Below are 20,524 nucleotides of genomic sequence, written 5' to 3' on the forward strand. Positions count from 1 at the left end.
TGGACAGTCCTCCTTCAATGTGGCTGGTATTAAATTGGAATGAACCAGCTAATTAACAACAAGCTCTTCCTGAGTCTAAGGGTGTGTACTCCACACTGTACATCCTAGTACTCTTCAGTCATGATGTATGGTATGGCTGCATATACCATACAGCAAACATAAATAATTCCAATAGCAAACAGGCATATGTGACCTAAATCACTGAACATTTGTCTTCAACTGAGTGACTTGTTCTGTTCACTTATAGGCTTATGCTTTTTCATAGCCTACCACACATGTTCTAATGCATGAGAAAGCTAAGTTAATATTACAAGCTCATCATGGTTTATTGTACATTACAATAGTAAAGCATTAGCACAGTTAAAGCCTCACATTCCACACAATTCAAACTGGGCCTGTATACTCTAGTGTAACAGGTTAGAAATTGCTCAATTTGCAAATCATCAAAGCTTATACACCAAAAAACAGGAGAATGATCATATTAACCATCATCTGTCAACACAGATACTCTCTGCAAATGTTTAACTTACATCCAAAATATAAAAATCAACATAACAGCTCAAATGATATAAGAAAGCAGAGGCATGTTTATATTATATATATATATATATATATATATATATATATATATATATATATATATATATATATATATATATATATATATATATATATATATATAAAAATACAATAAACAGAATTAATGATTTGAGTCAACATATGTAGGGCCAGTTGGATTTTGTCCCGACTGTGACGGTGTGGTACCCCAGCACTGCTACATAAACAAATCTTGACCTTAGCTCCTATAAGGGTGAAGATAAAATGCCAGACCAAATCTCATATAGAAATACTAAAGTCATGAAAAGTAAATCACATTGAATATAGAATTCAAATATTTCTTCTACAAACCTAAAAAAAAACAAAAAACAACAAAATAAAAACACCAATTGGAAAATATGTATCGCATCCATCGCTATAGGCATCATTTAGTTTTATATTCAATTCTATTATCCTCCAAGTGATAGTGCCTCTATCAAAACTATGCCAGGTCTGCTTTCTACAATGCCAAATGAATCATACACATTTAGACTGTAAGAACTTTGTGGTAAAATTAACAGACCAAATTGTGAACATATTGTCCCAGATCTAAGTGAAACCCACATGTTCATATGGTGAGATGTAATGAAATGGGTGGTATTATTTTACAAATCTACACATTACAATGACTCATATATTATTTAACACCGCCTGGTTCATGACCAACATCTATTTAAGAGGTTTATAGTGATAGAAAACTGCTGCCATTACAAAGGGTGATAATAAAATAAGAGTCATAAAAAGTCAACAAATCAATTAACAATGAAAGCATTCATTGCAATGAGATGTTGAAGTTAATAGTACTAATGCCTGATTCATGTTACACCACACATAAATGAGATACAATAGATAGAACATTAAAAAAATTTCAAAAATATTTTCACGATTGGCATTATCCCCCTTAATACATAATTTTAAAATTCATATTACCACTCACACTTGGAAAACAACCTGCAGCAAAATAAATCCTCAGTAAGGGATTCCCATCATCACAGGGTAACTAAATTGTCATAGGTTTGCATGCAAATCATTGTTTAGCCTTTCATATATTAATGTTATGAAACATATACATACATAAAGAAAAATCAAAACTAGGAACTGATCTTTACTAGCTTTAATCAAGCACTGGTCTTGCATTCTTTCTATTTCTCTTCTGTCTTCTTCCACAACAGTTAACAAAAGAATGATTATTTCAACCATTCTGTACCTTTTTCACTCTCAAGTATGCGATGTTTCTGACAACGTTCCTCCGACTGTTACCTTTACACCCTGGCCCAACACAAGCAGTACCATTTTTATTGGCAACAGAGCACGTTGTCCATTGTTATTCACAACATATAATCAGCAAATTGTGTAATGGCCATTACTGTCCTTTATTTAAGCCTCTGAGTGACATTGGCCAATGCAACAGCAAATGCTTGCACAGCTGAGAACGGATACTGAAAATCCAGGATGTACGCATTACCATCGATTCTGCCAAACTGCATCACCTGTAAAAGGAGATCAAAGTTAATCATAGCAAAACTGACAGTGCTTTATGTGCTTAACATTTAATAATGCTTTGGAAAAAAGAAAAGAAAAAAAACAAGCCTACTTTTTGGGCTTTTTGAATGGGAAATAAGGTATGGCTGAAATATTATCTATCAAGATTTAAAGATCTTGTGAAAAATGTAAATTTTTATTAATTTGACTGATTTTCCTAACTGAGCACAAATAAAATCACCACCTTGTAACTATAACCCCACATGGGTAGCATATAAAAGCTCCTGCTACATCACATTTGTCATCTTTTCCATTCTCCTCTTGCGTGGAGTTGGTGGAAGTGGATTCAAATACGGTAAAATATAGTGTTGTGTGGCACTATGGACAAAGTGTTACAAGCATAGAGCATAACAGACTAAATGCCTACTACAAAAACAGGTAATAGAGACAGGCAAGACTGGCTGGCTGTGTTATTTTCAAAATATGATCTGGTTCCAAAAAAAAAAAGGGGGAAAAAAAAGAAAAAAGGAGGTGATATCGACCCCTTTCTCAATCAAAGAATCCTCTTCTAAAGAAGAAATTGAAGAAATGTATTTTTAAACAATTTCTGTTGCATATGCCATACATAATACTCAAATGTAATGTAATGTGGTGTGGTGAACAAACATGATTGGTTGTAATCATAGACCTGAAAGACATATTTCCACATTTCAACTGCTATTGAACAACTGCCATTCCTCCAATTTCACATCAGCTGAGTGACATAGCAGTTCAGGGCCCTTCACTGTGGGTTAGCTCTAGTGCCCTGGGTGTCCACAAGTGTTTGCCTACTGCTTTCCTCCAATGTCAATGAAAATGTCAATGAAAACCTCCAATGTCAATGAAAATGTGCCATCCCATCCATCCAGACAGTAAGGCCAGTTTTGATCTCTTGGGCTCACAACCATGGATGGCATCATCAGAACTGGAACTTGTGATTTCCTGGGGGTAACACTTTTCTTTTGTGCCACTTGAGAGAAACTCCTGTGTGTGTGTGTGTGTGTGTGTGTGTTCCATCTACACACTGATTGTATGCAAACAAATAGAAGGCTTTCTTACTATGATGTGTAATGCCTTGACAGGAACCCCTTACCTTGCACCAGGAACAATGTTTTTAGAGTTTTTGCACAGTTGGCAAAAATTCCATGTCTAGTGAAATCTCTAAAGCAGTATGTGGAAGTGTCTGCCATCAGTGACCAGCTATTTCTGTGCCATGGGGAGCACCATAAAGAGCCTCTAGTGCCAGACTAACTCATTGGGTAAAGGAAGTGATTTTATAGGCATACTTGATTGCAGGTGAAGGGTTTTACATAACATTTTTATTTAACTGAGCAATGGTATCTGCATTATTTATGAGTGCTGTCTGTTTTTTTTATGACGTGGTGCACTTTCAAGATGTGTTATGTACACTTGTGGCAACTTCTATGCAGTCTCCAATAGTTCTAAAGGAAGCCACCCTGGTAGGTTATGTAAGGAAGTACAAAAAATGATTATGCAAGTAACTGTGGTTCTACAACTAAGTGGAGTACTGCCGGGAGACCTTAGTCACTTGGGTTAACGAGAAAGGCCAGAGAACACATGACATGAGCTTTTACAGGCTACCCACATGAGGTCATAGTCATTCAGCATTTGAAAAGACAGAGCCATTGTACCCTTACGTTTTTTTTCTTTTTTAATTTGCTATGTAGGCAAAAATGTGATGACTGACTGAAACAGATGAATCATGTACACACAATATGTGAAAAGGTAAGTAAAAATCTGTTTTGAGTTCAGGTTGCCTATAAAAATCACATATTTCTGAAAACTGAAAAAAAAAAAAAACCCAACAACCTGAAACTGTAGTAAAAACCCAATAAAGACAAAGAAAATGAGGAAAAACAGAGCCTTACTTGTCGTCCATCCAGCTCAATCTGAAAATTTTTGGCTGATTCCTGTGTCACTCTTCCACCAAAGTCAAGTTGGTAGACTTGGGTGGCTTCATTCCATAACGGCTGTTTGTTGGCCATGACATACACAAAGCCCTGACTGCCAAGGCTCCGATCTTCTCTCTCATTTGCCTTGCGGCACTTAATCTCCTCCAGTTCATTTGCTGTGCGCAGGCTGCGTTTGCTCTTCCAACCTTTCTTGCTGCTCTGGCTTTGATTCATTAGTTCATCGCCACTAATGAAAAGTTCAGGTTCACTTTCAGAGCTGTCTTGGAATTCATTTGTTGTCCTGCTCAGCTTTTTGGCCTTGTTCAGTTGCTCCTTCTGTCCTTTAGGCTTCTTTTTCTCTCTGCCACCAAGCCTGGGGCTAGCAATGAGAGAATTGAAGTCAGCCAAAGCACGGCCTTCCTTTTTTGATTTACTCTCAGAAACATTTGACATGCCCGCCTCCTCTGCCCTGCTGTCGAGTCTCTTGCGACTTTTTTTGCTGAACCTGTCTGACCCCTGTTGTATTGGACTCTCGTTAAGTGAGGACTGTTCCTGAAAACTCTCACCAGAGTCAGCTAAAACCTCCGAGGTACTTTGATGAGCCATAAGTTCAGCTGGCGGAGGAGGAGGCGGGAGCGGGGGAGGAGGGGGTGGCGGTGGTGGTGGAGGAGGCGGAGGTGGTGGCGGTGAGAGAATGGGCTTCTCCAGACTCTGATGCATTTTACTTGGTAAAGTTGCTGAGTGGTCCTGCATGGGAGGGCAAGCACTGTACGTGCTCCAGGGATGCAAGGCCATTGGATGAAGCTGAAGGTTGGTGCATGAGCTGGCCCCAGGATACATGGGTGGGAGTGGGCAACAGGGTAGACTGGCCAGATTATTTGCATAACCAGGGGGCAAAACAAGAGCTGGATCCTGTTGGCTGAATGGAATTGACGTTACCATGTCACTGGGGCCACATGGCTGTGGAGTACTTTGCAATGTCTGAAACTGAGGACCACCGTGGCCCACACCAGGGGGGAAAGGTGAAAGGGAAATCTGATAAGTCGATGGCAGGGTCATAGAACTGGGACTAGAGGGAGGTTTTGTTGAGAGAACAAAGGGTAGTCGAGTTATGTCTAAGTGCTGTGCTTGGCTGAGTAAAAGATGGGGTGGTTTGTGAGGTCCTGGTGGGCTAGTCAGCATATTTTGATCCTGGGCCATCCATATTTGGTCTGAAGCAGGAGAATCCCACTGGTAAGGTGGTGGCCGCTTCACTGTTAAATTGACATCTCCAAGAGTTAAATGGCGCATTGATTTTTCCATGTGGCACTGCTGGTTTAGAGTCTCATCTTCAGTAAAGGCAGAGTTGATGTATACAGTCCTGTCTCTACTATTGTCAACAGGGCTGAGTAGGTTGTAGGAGGATTGTGAAGCCAGAGTTGAAGCACTTTTAGAGTGCACAATTATAGTACTGTGTTGTGCCCCTTTGCCAGGGGGAAAATCCTGCCGCACTACAGTCCCCCCCGCAATGCCGCTGCTATTGCTTCCACCACCACTGACGCTTACACTTGTGCTGCTGCTGTTACTGCTGCATTGAGTGCAAGTGTACAAAGCTGTAGGGATCCTGGGCTGGTAAGAAAGTGCAAGGGCACCATTTACTTTAGATTTGGTTGGTAGAGTCCTCGCTGTATCCACCATTTGAGGAACCTTCAGAGCATTTTCTCTGCGATCCCGTCGCAGAGTAGCATGGATAAGACTGCTGTCAATCCTTTGTGTAGGACTCCTATTGACATTGATCTGATTAGCAGGGTCTGGGTATGGTGGAGGATCTCCACTTGGTATGGAATATCGAGGCACAGAAAGGCGACTGAGAGTTGCTGAGCTATAAGGAAGTTGGACCTTCTTATTTTCAGATGAGGTAACTTTCAATGTAGCTGAACTGCCCATTCCTTGCAAGCCATAGGCATTCTGGTTTCGTATAAGACGTCTCCGTGGGCGACACACCTCCTCTACATTTCCACTGCTATCAAAAGTTGTTATCCTTTCATAACCAAGAGGTGTCGGATACTGGATGCTCACTGGGTGAAGAGAGAACTCATCCTTAGATAGGCACTGGTCTGTGTTAGCATTCTCAGTGTTACCAATTAGACCTGGCTGGACTGGGGGACCTGCTGCTGCAGCAGATACCACTGTGCCAGGGTATGGCGGAGGAGGATTCATTTTACGCATTTGAATTTCAAAAGAGTTGTCATTTTCAATAAAAGACTGTGGTCTAGAAGGGACTTTCAGTGTGTGTGTTTGCTCTGCTCTTTCTGGTGGTTGGTCTGGGTGAGGAATTGCAGGCATCATCTGGAGCTGATGCATGGAAATTGGGGAATAACTTGAAGGAGGAGGTGGTAAGGTTATCTGCATCTTGAGCTGCTGCTGCATTTGTTGATGCTGTCTTTGCATCTGTTGATGTTGCTGCTGCATTTGCTGATGCTGTTGCTGAAGCTGTTGCTGCTGCTGTCTCATTTCTTGAATCTGTTGGCGAATTTGTTGTTGCTGCTGCTGCATTTGCTCGTGCTGGAGGTGCATCTGATGCTGCTGCTGTTGCATTTGCTGATGGTGGTGTTGGACTTGCTGCTGATGTATTTGCTGTTGCAATTGCTGCTGTTGCATTTGCTGCTGTTGCATTTGCTGATGATGTTGCTGTAGCTGCTGCTGTTGTATTTGATGATGATGCTGTTGCATTTGTTGTTGGTGCTGCTGTTGTATGTGCTGTTGAATTTGCTGATGATGCTGGGTTTGCAATTGTTGTTGGTGCTGCAGGTGTTGTTGATGATGTTGCAATGGTTGTTGGTGCTGTTGCTGTGCTTGTTGGTGCAGTTGTAACTTCAAATGCTGCTGTTGTGTTTGTGTCTGCTGCTGATGTTTTGATGTTTGATGATGATCTTCTTGTTGCTGTTGTTGCTGACGTTGTTGCTGATGAGGTTGTGGTGGCAAATGATGTGGTGGTGGTGGGAGTGCTCCACTCAAACTCAGGTTACCCATTTCGAGGCCGCTAAAGATAACCTGTCCAGGACTGGAGTATCTTGCTGGCACAGTGTACTGTGCTGTCACATTGTCTGCACTATGATCAGGAACTGCTGCCTTTGCTGCTGCTGCAGCAGCTGCTGTGGCTGTGGGATTGGTCAGGACATCAAGCTGAATATTCTGATTTGCTAAGAGAGACTGAACAAGTCCTATGCTCTGTGTAGGAGACATGGCTTGAGCAGGACTATGTATAGGAGCAATGGGAATATTAACTGTGCAGGGGGGATTATCGCCTGACACCCCTGAAGGGCCCATGACTAAAAAAAAAAAAAAAAAAAAAAAAAAATGGTACCACTGGATTAATATGTCACACTCACAGACATTTAATTATTCATATGTTAAATGTATTCTATAAATGTTTACCTGGTAAATCATCTTCATCTTCACTAAACACATTGGGATTGAAGACCGGTAGGCTCATGAAGTCAAGGGAAATTTTACGGACCTCTGGTAGATAGATCGTCATCTGACGTGGTTGCAAGTGCAACAAACTGGTTTTATAGATAACTGTAGCAGGCATAATAAAAATAAAAAGTACATATAATACACTGTCACTGATGCACTGTACTGTGAACTGTGTGCAGAGCAATACAGAAAACAAAATGTTTTGAGAGAAATTTCATACCTGCACCCAAATTTGCTGGCAAAAAAGAAGCAAGTCCCACAATCTTAAACTTTGTACCCCAAATGTTAGAGGTGACTTGAGCCAGATAATTATGCTGAAAAGAAAACATAATTATGGGTGTAAAAGTGTAGTTGTGATCTATGAAGTTATGTAGTTACAATTTCCAAAAACGTAACTTTTAATACCTCACTCATTCCATCTACTGGAAACTCCCTGCGAGTGAGACTTGGGGATCGTATAGTAGCTTTCTTTGGTAATCTTGGAGACCTGGACAATTCTTGGGATGTCTGGGCAAGCTTGGGAGATTTTCTTGATTCCATATTGATTCTAGTTAACAAAACAGAAAAATGAGGAAAATATACTGTATATTTCATGATATATAAACTTCATTTTTAAACACTAATCGTGTCTTTGTTTACTAGTGGTTCAGAATATAGACTTTTGCAATAATCAAATAATATTAAACAATACTACAGGGCGCACAAAGGGTCTACGTACATGGGGAAAATTAACACTGTTTTTTTCTATAAAAATTGTAAAACTGTAAAATTAACATACTGTACTTTATATTATCCTGTCTCTTAGAATTATACTAATTGATTTTTATTTGATTGACTATTCAGTGGCTGTAATCACAGCCCTTTACCTTGGAAGTTTGGGAGACCTGTTTCCTCTAGAAAGTTTAGGTGACTTCCTTTCGACCCATTCATCACTCAGTTCAATGTCACTAGAGTCAGAGCAGTTGCAGCTATCAGTCATGAAGGATAACATACCGTTCACACAGACCTCGTCTGAAATATAATAACAAAATAATATGTTGGCTTTGAAAAAGCAGCCATTCTGCATCAGTAATGATTAGAGAACATCCATCACCATCCATGACACACTAAAAAAACAGTGATTAAATATGTAAACTCTACCTGTCTTACTGTCCATTTTGGGGTCCATTATAACAAACTCTGGACGCAGTTTGCTGATACGACGGCCTTTAAGTATAGGCACCAGACCCCCCAAGTGCTCCAAATAGAGCGTATAGCACGGCCCTCCTGCCTCCGGATTCTCTTCAGCACGCTTCATTGTACAATGCAATCTCTCATTTCCCACTGTGGGGTAGCTAACAAAGTCACGAATATTGTTTGGATCAGGAATAGGAGGCTGTAGATGGAAGATGCAGATCAGTATTGAATTATTCTTACTTGGTGTCGCTATAGATAATTCATTTATGGTGGGATAGAGCATACATTATTGCTTACCTTGATGGTTGGTATGAATGCACTCGTAACGTAGGAACAGAGGAGAGATGGCATGTTCAGTTTGCTCACGTCTCTCTCCTCTTTTAGGGCACTGGCTATGCCCTGCTGACACAGCAACTGGAGGCTGGCCACCCTGTGCTCAACCCGTACAACATACAGTGCTGGCCCACAAGCCAGAAATAACCGTGAGTCCCTGTGGCCCCAGCATATAGTGGTGATGGGCCTCTGAAATTAGAACAGCCCAGAGCATTTGCATACTGATCCACCAGGGATTTTTACACAGTGAATATTATTTATTAGTTTGTTTGTATTATCTGTATTTTGTGTCTATATGTTGTTCATATATATATTTTTTTAATCAGAGTTTGTTAATTAATCAGTATATAGAATGAGATATGTTCAATGATAAATGACTGAAAATTGACCTGCGCAGGAGTTTCTAAAGTATATATATGTTCTCCTTGAACGTTGTAGAACTTGACTAGGGCATTTCTCATCATGGAGGAACAGGCTGAGTCAGAAGGCAACCCATGTCTCTCCATTCCAGCTACAGCTAACAAGTCTCCCTGAGAGCACCACTGCACCTCCACATCTGTAGAACAGAAACATATCAATTTTAGCAAGTGTGGGCCATTGTTCACACAAATTACAATAAATGTGACATAGCATGGTCTTTTACCTTTTAGTCCTGAGTGGATAATGTTAGGGGAAAGGTCATCATAGTTGTTCATTAGACTTATGTCTCCAGATATGAAGCTTACTGTGAGAATGGGCTTCACATTACGTGCTTCAAAGACAGATTCAGAGGGATCAGTGACAGATAAAATCCACCAGGCAGATCAGTTATGAATATCAGCAAAAATACTGATGGAATGCAATGTATTTTGTAACCACTGTAATATGGCAGACTGTTACCTTGACTTGGGCCATTGTCATCAGAGTCTGTATCACTCTCAGTGCTATCTTCCACCAGAAAGTCAGGGCAGTTCCAGGACATGCCCACAATGCCATCTGACTCATGGAGCAGAACATGAGCAAGCATCCGACCATGACAGTCCATTACAATTACTTGCCCATCTGCTGTTCCAAACAATACCTGTGTACATACAGTGATGTATCATCATCACCATCATCATCATCAGCAACACCAAGCAGGCACCAAATTGATTCACACATGTCACGTATTATCTGTAATGGATTACCTGTTGGTCATCAGGGGTCCATATTCCACAGGTGATTTGGCTCTCAAGGTTGATCTCAGATGACCAGTGCCTCTGCCCACTGACTGAGCCCACCAAGACGAAGCCATCTCTGTAGGCAATCAGGGCCTGAGTTCCATCATGGGACCAGGTAAAATCACTTACCTACAGACACACCAAAACATTAATACATTCCAAACTTATGAATGCCCATAGTGACAAAACAAAATAATTCCTTTTTTTGTGACATTTTATAGTATATACAATTGTCACTGCCATGTAATCATGGTGTTTAAACTGACACAAAGAACAGGATTGTGATCCAATACAGTACCTGAGCTCCCCGATCATTAACCAGCTCCACAGACCATCGGCCCTCATACTGTATCCACACAAATATCCCCCCTTCCATGTCACACGTAGCAAGCTTTTGAAATGGCTCATTCCAGCGGACAAGGACAACCTGCGTAGACACGGTTAGCTCTCACATTATTGTTTTAATGAAATTACTGACTACATACAGTGGATATAAAAATCTACACACCCCTGTTAAAATGGAAGTTTTTTGTGATGTAAAAAATGAAACCAAGATGAATCATGACAGATTCTTTTACACTTTTAACATTTACATTAATGGCATTTTTGGCAGACGCCCTTATCCAGAGCAACTTACATCTATCTCATTTATACAACTGAGCCCAAGGGCCCAACAGTGGTAGTTGGCAGTGCTGGGGCTTGAACTCCTGACCTTCTGATCAGTAACCCAGAGCCTCTAACCACTGAGCCACCACATGAGCAATATCATACAGCAACTAACAAAATTCAAGTGAAACCATCTGGTAAAAATCCCACATTAACTAGTAACCCCCCGCCACACACACTCCTTAACTAATACTAATGTTAAAGCACCTTTTTCTTACGATGGTCTTTTTGAGTAATAGTCTACCAACCTAGCACATCTTGGGCAATTTTATTCTACGCTTCCTTGCAAAATGCTCTGGATCCATCAACTTGTTAGGGGATCTTCTGTGCACAGCCTTCTTCAAGTCATTCTACAAGTTTTCAATAGGGTTTAGATCGGTCTTTGACTCAGCCATTCCAAAATTTTGATCATCTTCTTCTGAAGCCATTACTTTGTTGACTTATATTTGTGCTTTGGGTCATTATCATACTGGAAGGTGAAATGAGTCTTGATCTTCAAGTGTCTAACAGAAGTCTGCAGGTTTTTTTTGCCAAAACAGACTGGTATTTGGAGCTATCCATAATTCCATCTATCCTGACTGGAGTCCCAGCCAAACAGAAGCAGCCCCATCGCATGATGCCGCCACCACCGTGTTTCACAGCAGGTATGGCATTCTTTGGGTAATAAGCTGTCTGGATTTTGTGCCAAACATATCTTTTAGAATTATGTCCGAAAAGTTAACACATTTTATCACATGGCTTGGGCTGATTTAGGTGGCCTAAATCGCCACCCTAGCCATAGCCCAGACATGTAAAGAATATGAGAGACTGTTGTCACATACATTGAGTGACAAGAAATTCCAGATATTCCTGCAGATCATTTATTGCTGCTGTAGGTCTCTTGGCAGTCTCCCTGATAAGTTTTCATCTTGTCCTTTCGTCAATTTTGGAGGAATCAATCGACTTGCTGACATTCACAGTGTTCCATGGTACATCTAATGTGTTGGATTTTTTTTTTTACACCTCTCCTGATCGATCTCTTTTGACAATGACTTCTTGTACATGCCTTGTAAGATCTTTGGGGACCATGATCAGCAGTCGGCTAAAACCAAGAAGATCCTACAGAAACATCTTTATTGGGGGTTAATCAGAATTACTTCATTGATGACAGGTGTATGACAATTGCTTCTGAAAATGAGGTTTTAGGTAATCGGTAAATTCTGAGCACAGCCACATGCCATGTTATAAAATAGTGTGCACACTTATACAACCAGCTTATTGTAGGATTTTTTTCCCCCAAAAAAAACATTTTAAATTGTTTTTTTCCCCTTCAATTTTGTTGGTTGCTATATTACATTAAAGGTGGAACAGATCTGACATGATTCATCTTTCTTAAACATTATAAATAATGTTTTTATTTTTTACATTATAAAAACCTTCAACTTTAACAAGGGTGTGTAGATGGTTTATATCCATTGTATATCCATGAAATACCATGGCCTTTATGCAATAGCTAGTCATTCATATTTATGTTCTAAAATATATCACTGTTAAATTACCAATACATTACCTTCCAAAATATAATGAGGCAGATTTGTCAAAGGCAAATATGAAATGCAAACCTCACTGTTGTGGCCTCTTAAATTGAAATTAATTCTCTGTGGAGTATTCCTGTCCCTCCTGCAGTGACTGGAAGTGAAAGTCACTCCAACAACGCCCCTCGCATTTCCGGTGGCCAGCCAGCCTTCCTCATAGTAGCGTCTCCTGCACACCGGCTTTTCCTTCTCACTTTTTGGAACCCTTCCTTTCCATGAGAGGCAGAGGATGTTGGAGTCACTGCAGAGGACAGGACCATGTTCCACTGCTGCCAACATCCCTACTGAATTGCCAGGCTATAGAGGAAAGGAAAGAGGAAAGTTGTGTTGCCTATTGTCAACATTTAATATAGGTTCTGCTGCAACATCAAAGATTTAATCAAAGCTGCTATTTATCCAGATTAATTCTGATCCTGTTCCTTTTTAACTTTAAACTTAATTTATCGGAGATTCATTAGCTTGTGTGGGCTGAATTTTCATTTATAAAGAGAGTTTCCCGATGCAAGTTTTATGTTAAAAGAGAAGAAACAAGTAACTATTCAAGGGTCTTGATCTCAAAAACCAGATCTAGTGTCCAAAACAGTGTCCTACTCCCTATAAACAGGGAAGCATATTATACACACATTATTCTGTACCCTCTAGGTCAAAGGTTCCTAACCCTGGTTCTGGAGTACCATCTGTCCTGCACATTTGAGAGTTTTCCCTGCTAAAACACACCTGATTCAACTAATGAGCTGATTAAAATGCCTTCCTGAGTTGAGGTGGATGTGATGAATCAGGGAAAACAGTCAAATGTGCAGGACAGGGGATACTCCAAGACCAGGGTTCTCAAAGTGGGGTCTGGGGAAACAGACCAGATGTCCATGATTTCTGCAATTTAAACACACACCACCCTGATGAAATCTATAATATTTATTGGGTTTTTCTTATTATTAGCTTATTTGTCTGTTCCCTTGAATTGAAGGGGTTTAATAATAAACCCCAATAGCTCAAACACAAGTAAGACTAAAAATAATGTTCAGAATTGAAACATTTCTGCCCCCCAATTAAATGAATAAATTGTACCAAGGTGGTCTGAATTCATTTTACAGCTAAAGGTGTCCCTGACTGCAAAAGGTTTACAAACCTGCTCGAGACTACACCTAAAGATTTGCTCTGTTTAATCTAATCCTCGTCAGTGCAACCAACCGATACTGACTGATATATATATATGTGTGTGTGTGTGTGTGTGTGTGTGTGTGTGTGTGTGTACAATATACTGATAATATATCGTAACTTAATGATAAGCTGATAAGAAAGAAACAGTGTAAGAAAACATCTGTGGACATTGTAGTAAAATGTAAGCAGTGAGCAGGATCAACTCACCTCTTCATAGTCCCTGGACATTATTAGTCCGAATCTCGTATTTGATGGAGTCTTCCATTTTGTTGGTGATTAAGAAATGTGTTGCAGCACCTGAGGAGTCTACACTTATTCTACTCTCAGAGACGTTTTTCTGATTAATGTTATGAAATATCAGGCCATCATAATCGATTTCATCAGCTGTACGGATGATTTGATTGTTTGTAAAAATAAATAAATAAATAATAATAACAATAATAATAATTAAAAATATATATATATAAAAGAAGTAACAGATCGTCTCTCGAAGCAAGGGAGTGAGTCCTCTGAATGAGATTTCTCTTCGACAGTCCGGGTTTTCTGTGGGGAAAAATGAGTGTGCGAGGAGGACGTTAGAACAAAGGCGTGTGGCACCTGTGGTGTGGTGTAGTCTCTCTCCCTCTCTCTTATATATCACGTTTTTCTCCTGAAAGAAAAAAAATAAAAAAACAGGCTTAAGTCTATGACACGGAGCCCTTATTTCAAGGAACGTTCGCTCGCTTTCGTGTCGTACACGAACGGCTGTTTAAAAAAAAAAAAAAAAAGTAAAAAAATAAATAAAATCCCCATTGTTTTATTCGGCATTACAGTCGACTTGAGGTATTTTAACGCTGATTTAATAGAAGGCCACAAATGTCGACAGCACAAAACGGGCTGTGTGAGCGTGTAGAAGCGGAGCAGATGAAGGATGAGGGCAGTCTACTTCACAGCCGTCATGGCAACAGGGATGCGATGATCACTGCATTTTAATGACATACCCAGTGTGCCCTTTCGTGTTAAAAGAAAAAAAAAATTCTCATGCTACGAAAACATTCCTTTTTTTTTTTTTACTTTTTTTTTTACACGGAGTACCCTACCTCAACTGCTTCTGTCGGTATATGCTATATTTATAACAACACACGACTATGTAAGGCCTACAATTCAGTATCTGTAGAGTGCATTGTGTTTCCACCGACCCACGAATGAGCCCCGTTATACTTGATCGGTGTGTTAGATAACGGTTATTAACGGCTACAAACGATTGCTTTTAAATTCAGATTCATTTGCGGCCGACAGCTACTACCGTTCGGGGCCGATTTAATCGGACTACATTTCCAACACAGGATATTCACTTCTTCTACAGAGCACTCAGTAAAACAATGCAGCTCGGAAAAAAAAAAATATATATATATATATATATAAGCGTTTCATCACGGTATATAGAATATTGTTATAATCCCCGATACATTTACAGGCAAACTCACCTTTTCCAAATCGCTTTCAATGCGCCTTACCGGGTTGCCAAGTGCTCAGTAAATTATCTGAGGATTAAACATGAGAAGGACGAAAATAATCGTTGAAGGAAAAAAGCACGCTGGAGCGAAAAGAAAAAAAAACAACCCAAGAATGAGGAATTCAGAATGTGGTGAAGGCAACCCGCGCTCTGACGAAACGACGTATGAGAGACCACGTGACGGGCAACCCCATCTAGAGGGAGCATGTTGGAATTAGCACTGCAATGGGCAGGGAGAGTCTGCTGATGGGAAGTGGGTTTTCACGGTTGTCCTACCTTATCCAGGCTAATGAGATATCCCAGCCGGGGACACGGAAAGATCCGTCAGACATGATGCTTGTTCTACATACTGACTTGCAGCTGAGAAATCTGCACATAATGTATCCAACACCTCTAGAGGTTTATCCTTCTCAAGCAGGAAATTTATGTACAAGTCCCCTAAAATGGCTGTGGTCGTTAAACTAGTTTATTTATGATTCATTCGAAATTTTATACTATTGAAAGCATTTTGCACACAGTTGTTTGTTGCATGATTTTATTCTTTCATATTTACATAATGTCTGAATTAGGTTTGCATGCAACAGAATATATACAATTATGATCAGTCCTGCATTAGTTGGCACATCGATGGTTAAAGAGCTACACAGCAAGATTGGGGAAAACCTCATGCTTCAGAAACATAAACATCATCCTGCAGAAACATAGAACATAGCCGTAATCACCAGCATGAATGTGCATGCACAAAATAACACCAATGCACATACAGTCATATGAAATCAGGTGTGAGTTTCTTGAAAGATATGAATAACACTGTCATATGCAGGTGGAGGAGTCTGTGTAGGAAGGAAGCCTCTCAAACTGCCTTTCCCTAACCAGAATGATTCTGATTGGGCCATATTATAAGGATCTGTTACAGAGTCAATTGCAGTGGTGTCATGAAGCAAAGCTCTTTGATTCTCATCTTCTTTTTCATCACTGCCCTTTTTCCGCGGTGGTCGAAAGGTGGATGCTTGAAAACTGGGGCTGCGTCCGAGCAGTTCATTAGGGTCAACAGATGTCTGTCTCTGAAGGGTTAACCCAGCTCTGCTTGTGCTGTCACTGTTCAGATTGAAGTCATTACTCCTGTAGATGCCTAGCTGGCCCTGGAGATTGCGTAATCCAGCAGCTCCAGATGATTGATTGGGACGTGTGCTAATCCTCACTGAAGCTCTGTGTCTGGAGATCCATGTTAGGAGGATGAAAATTAGGATTCCAATCAGCAGACCAATAAGCATTGATAAGCAGAAAGCCAGGATCAGCTCCTCTGAATAAACAAACATGATTGAGCTTTAAATGAATGTTGCCAAAAACAGAACCTGATTAGAAGATATTGACTACGGTGAGACTGAAGCTATTTCAGTTCCTATTTAATACCTAAAGATGAATTCATTAAAATTTTGCTCAAACATACACAGAAACTTACCAATATCGAATGTTTTTAATATTTCCAAAATGGCATTGTTTTCATTTGTGGCCATGGTGCAAATGAACAGAAAGGCAAATCACATGCGGTCAAATCCAAGAGAAGGATAGCACTCAGAAACACTTTTTCTCAGGCAGGCTGCTTCATTTTTTGTTTGCAGAGACGGAAACTTTGCCGTCATTCTTCCTGCCTACTTATAAAATTAGCAAATCCTTGGCTTATCTGTGTGGGACAGAAGACCAGAGGAACAGAGCTGCTTCCTCTTGCATCATTTCCTTTGTTTTACTAAATACAATACAATGGATTTACACCTCCTTTTTGCTCTAATGAAGATTTCAGCTTTGCTGTAACTCGTCAATTGACCAGACATGAAAAGTTGGAGATAAAGAAAATAAGGTGGTTATGGTCATGCTACACCATTACTTAAAGAAAGTTTGGACAGCCATGGTCTGTACCCAGAGTGTTTATAAAGTGGCCTTGAAAAATAAGACCTGTCAAAGTAATAGCTAAAACATGAGCTAAAATGTGAGAGATTTCCTTTTTTGTTCTTTGAGGGAGACCCATTTTGTTAACTTTCTTAGCGTATCCCACATGACACCGCATTTGCGATAATATATTATATAACCTGTAATTTATTTGCAAAACACTGGAAAAGCCATCAGTAAATTTCCTCAGTCTCATTTTGTCTTTGCTGTTTATTGTCACTAGTATTCACCTTTTAGAGTTTAGTCATCACTAATGTAACTGTTTTATAAATGGAAAACACTTTGATGTGACATAAGAGTGAATATTCTACACTGAATTCCCAGTGTGTATTGGCCATTTTATTATAGAAACAATCCAAAAGGTCTCAAATTAATATATTTATATATTTTGCCATGTACAGTTTGTGAACCACCCTCTACCGTAATATGTTGCCCTAGTATTATTGTATCTAGAATTTCTAAATACTTTAACACCACAGTCTTACTGCTGGGTTAAGACCAGTTCATCAGACAAAAATAGCTAAATATAATGGCTAATTGTGTGCTATTATGGAAGTATTTTTATTAGTTGTATGCTAATTGAGACCAGCAAGACACTAGAACAAGATTCCCCGAGGCATTGCTGCAGATTTTCAGTGTTAGCTGTGGTCAGAAAATTCCCATAGCCCACTAGCGTGGTGTAGTTTTAGTCTAGCTTAATAGTTAAAATATAGGGAAAAGTGATTAAATCACAAAACAAAATTATACTTATTAATATACAAACCTAAAAAAAAGTGTATATACAGTAGATTATGCAAGTATTTTACATATCATAAAAATAATTGATTCCATCACAGGCTAATGATGAAAAAACAGGACTGTTTCAGGCCGCAGTTAACATTCACCTACAACAAAAATTAACTGCATAACCTATACAGTTTATTAGGAGATTTATATGAAGTGGGCAAATTATTAATTAATCTATTAGAACAAATGTTCAAATAGGCAGAAAGTTGCACTAATGCACCAGTCATAGATAAAATAAAATAATAATAATAAAAATAATAATAAAAAAACCCAGAAGATGACGCAGCACCTGCGGATAGCGAAAGGCAAAAAGTGCTTCCTTGCTGAGAAATCCTAGTCCAACCAGCTACCACAACACAGGCCAAGCTGGTCAAGGTTGTTTACCATCTTTGCCAGCTGGTAAGATATTTTCCTTCTTCCTTATTGCTTGACTTAATTATCAATAAATGTTTGCCATCTTCTAACTGGTTTACTGTTGTGTTACTTTCTTACAAATAATTTGACTACAGTGTAGCATTAATCGCAGTAATTCAGAAACCTTTCCGTTCTACCAGCACTTACCAGCTGGCAGAGATGATCGACCTGTGTTTTGGTAGTTGGTTAGGTCCAAACTATGTTTTCAGCAGGGTTGGCTAATGATAGTTTGACAAAATTATCTTAACTATGTCTTTGTTTTATTTTCAAAAACAAAGAGCAAATCATGGCAGTCTATTTGCAAATACAAGCCAAGTATAACCAAGTGAATGTGCACGGTTTTCCAAGCCGATTGGACATTTACAGAAAAAGCACAACATGTAAAAGACAAACCCAGGAATTTTTTAACATAGACAGATGAGTATACACACTTGCATATGTTTGCTATTAATAGGAAAGACTATACAGTATAAAATAAGATTTGTTTTACAAAGAGCTACCAATCGCTATAACAGCAAAATATACATATTTGGCTTGAATTTTCACACTTTTAGCATTTGTTTTATCATTGTAAGTGGTCTCGGGTCAATTCAGCATTTTGTATGTATATGTGAACACAACAAATGAACACTGACCCGTATAAAATGATCCACAAGTGAACAGTACTCATACCACCTTTAGAAATGGTCTCAGTATGGTTAGTTTGTGCTTCATTTTGTGGTCCACTTGATTCATGTCTCGTGAAAACAAAGTGGTCCCAGTCTGTTTCACTTTTTGCTTCATGGCTAAAGAACTTGAGGCTTGCTGTCCATACATATAGTCTCCTCCAAAATTATTGGAACAGCAGTGAATACATTTGGGTTTGCAATCAAAAGATCAATATGAGATGATGAAGAAGAAGAATTTTGGCTAAGTTAAACAACTTAGAACATGACACCTTTGGTGGCAGACATCTTAATGTTTTTTTTTTTATTTTTTTTTTTAATTTAATATTTGGTTGCATATCCCATACTTGCAATAACTGCATCAAGCCGGTGAGCCACTGACATCACAAAAGTGTTGCTTTCTTCTTTTGTGATGCATTTCTAGGCTTGTAGCACAATTTCTTTCAGTTGTTGTTTGTTTTGGGTTTTTTCCCCTTCAGTCTCCTCTTCAGGAAGTGAAATGCATGCTCAACTGGGTTGAGGTCTGGTGATTGACTTGGCCAGTCTAAAACCTTCCATTTTTTCCCCTGCTGATGAAGTCCTTTTTGTGTTGGAATTGGGTCATTGTCTTGCTGCATGATGATGTTCCTTCTGATTTGATTGGATGCATTTCTCTGTAAATTTACGAACAGAATGTTTCTTTCCCCCCACTGTGGACTTTCCATCACTTTGGTAGAGGTTAATCTTGATTCCAGAACTTTTTTGGCTCATCTCTTTATTTCTTTGTGAATTCCAATCTGGCTTTCTGATTCTTACTGCTGATGAGTGGTTTGCTTCTTGTGGAATGTTCTCTATATTTCTGCTCTTGAAGTCTTCCTCGAATGGTAGCTTGTGATACCTTCACCCCTGTCCTGTGGAGGTTGTTATTTTTGTCAGTGACTGTTGTCTTTGGTTTTTCTATTCAATTGGTATAGCGCTTTTTAAAAAACGACATTGTCTCAAAGCAGCTTTCTACACTGCTCTCGCAATGATTCTGTCATTAACTGTTGTCGTTTTCCTTGGCCGACCTGTTTGATGTCTGGTTGTTAGTACACCTGTGGTTTCTTTCTTTTTCAGGACATTCCAGATTGTTGTATTGGCTATGCCTAATGCTTGTGCAATGGCTCTGATTGATTTTCTGTCTTTTCTCAGCTTCAGAATGACTTGCTTTATTCCCATTGTCAGCTCTCTGGTCTTCATGATGGTTTATCCTTTTTTAACAACAAATGCAGTCTTCATAGGTGAAACCTAGGGCTCAAACCAAAAATAGATTTTCAGAGCTATTAATTGTTTAAACAATGAATCTAACAGGGCACACCTGGGCAACAAGAAACACCTGTCAGTCACATGTTCCAATATTTTTGATACCTTGAAAAAGCTTTTAACAAAGGTGCCATGCTCTATATCTAGATGTATACATTAGGAAATAAAAGCTGACATTCTTATCTTTAGACATTATTTTCATCTTTTGATCTCAAACACAAATTGTATAGCAAGAAACAAAAGAAGTACCATGGAAATGGTTTTGGACCTCAATTCCACATGGACATTCTTGCTGTGGTTGCTGGGACTACAGTTGCTACTATTGCCTTAGGACTGAAAT

The 20,524-nt window shown here is 39.4% G+C and overlaps 2 protein-coding genes across 2 annotated transcripts; both read right to left on the bottom strand.

Annotated features, from left to right (window-relative positions):
- Positions 1-301: 301 nt before the first annotated feature.
- Positions 302-15,203, bottom strand: tulp4b (TUB like protein 4b). Its single transcript, XM_017476985.3, has 16 exons — positions 15,063-15,203; positions 13,804-14,245; positions 12,466-12,735; positions 10,497-10,625; positions 10,166-10,327; positions 9,879-10,059; positions 9,643-9,750; positions 9,389-9,555; positions 8,964-9,188; positions 8,631-8,865; positions 8,357-8,501; positions 7,896-8,037; positions 7,711-7,804; positions 7,449-7,592; positions 4,008-7,342; positions 302-2,087 (listed from the first exon to the last, which is right to left on the bottom strand). The coding sequence occupies exons 2-16, from the start codon at positions 13,822-13,824 to the stop codon at positions 1,971-1,973; spliced, it is 5,475 nt and encodes a 1,824-aa protein (XP_017332474.1). The 5' UTR covers positions 13,825-14,245; positions 15,063-15,203; the 3' UTR covers positions 302-1,970.
- A 406-nt stretch (positions 15,204-15,609) lies between these two features.
- On the bottom strand, positions 15,610-16,715 carry myct1b (myc target 1b). The gene is made up of 2 exons (XM_017476986.3): positions 16,554-16,715; positions 15,610-16,394 (listed from the first exon to the last, which is right to left on the bottom strand). Exons 1-2 carry the CDS (start codon positions 16,606-16,608, stop codon positions 15,868-15,870), a joined length of 582 nt encoding a protein of 193 aa, XP_017332475.1. The 5' UTR covers positions 16,609-16,715; the 3' UTR covers positions 15,610-15,867.
- Positions 16,716-20,524: the final 3,809 nt, after the last annotated feature.

The sequence above is a fragment of the Ictalurus punctatus genome, chromosome 9 (genome assembly GCF_001660625.3).
Source record: "Ictalurus punctatus breed USDA103 chromosome 9, Coco_2.0, whole genome shotgun sequence".
Taxonomy (NCBI): domain Eukaryota; kingdom Metazoa; phylum Chordata; class Actinopteri; order Siluriformes; family Ictaluridae; genus Ictalurus; species Ictalurus punctatus.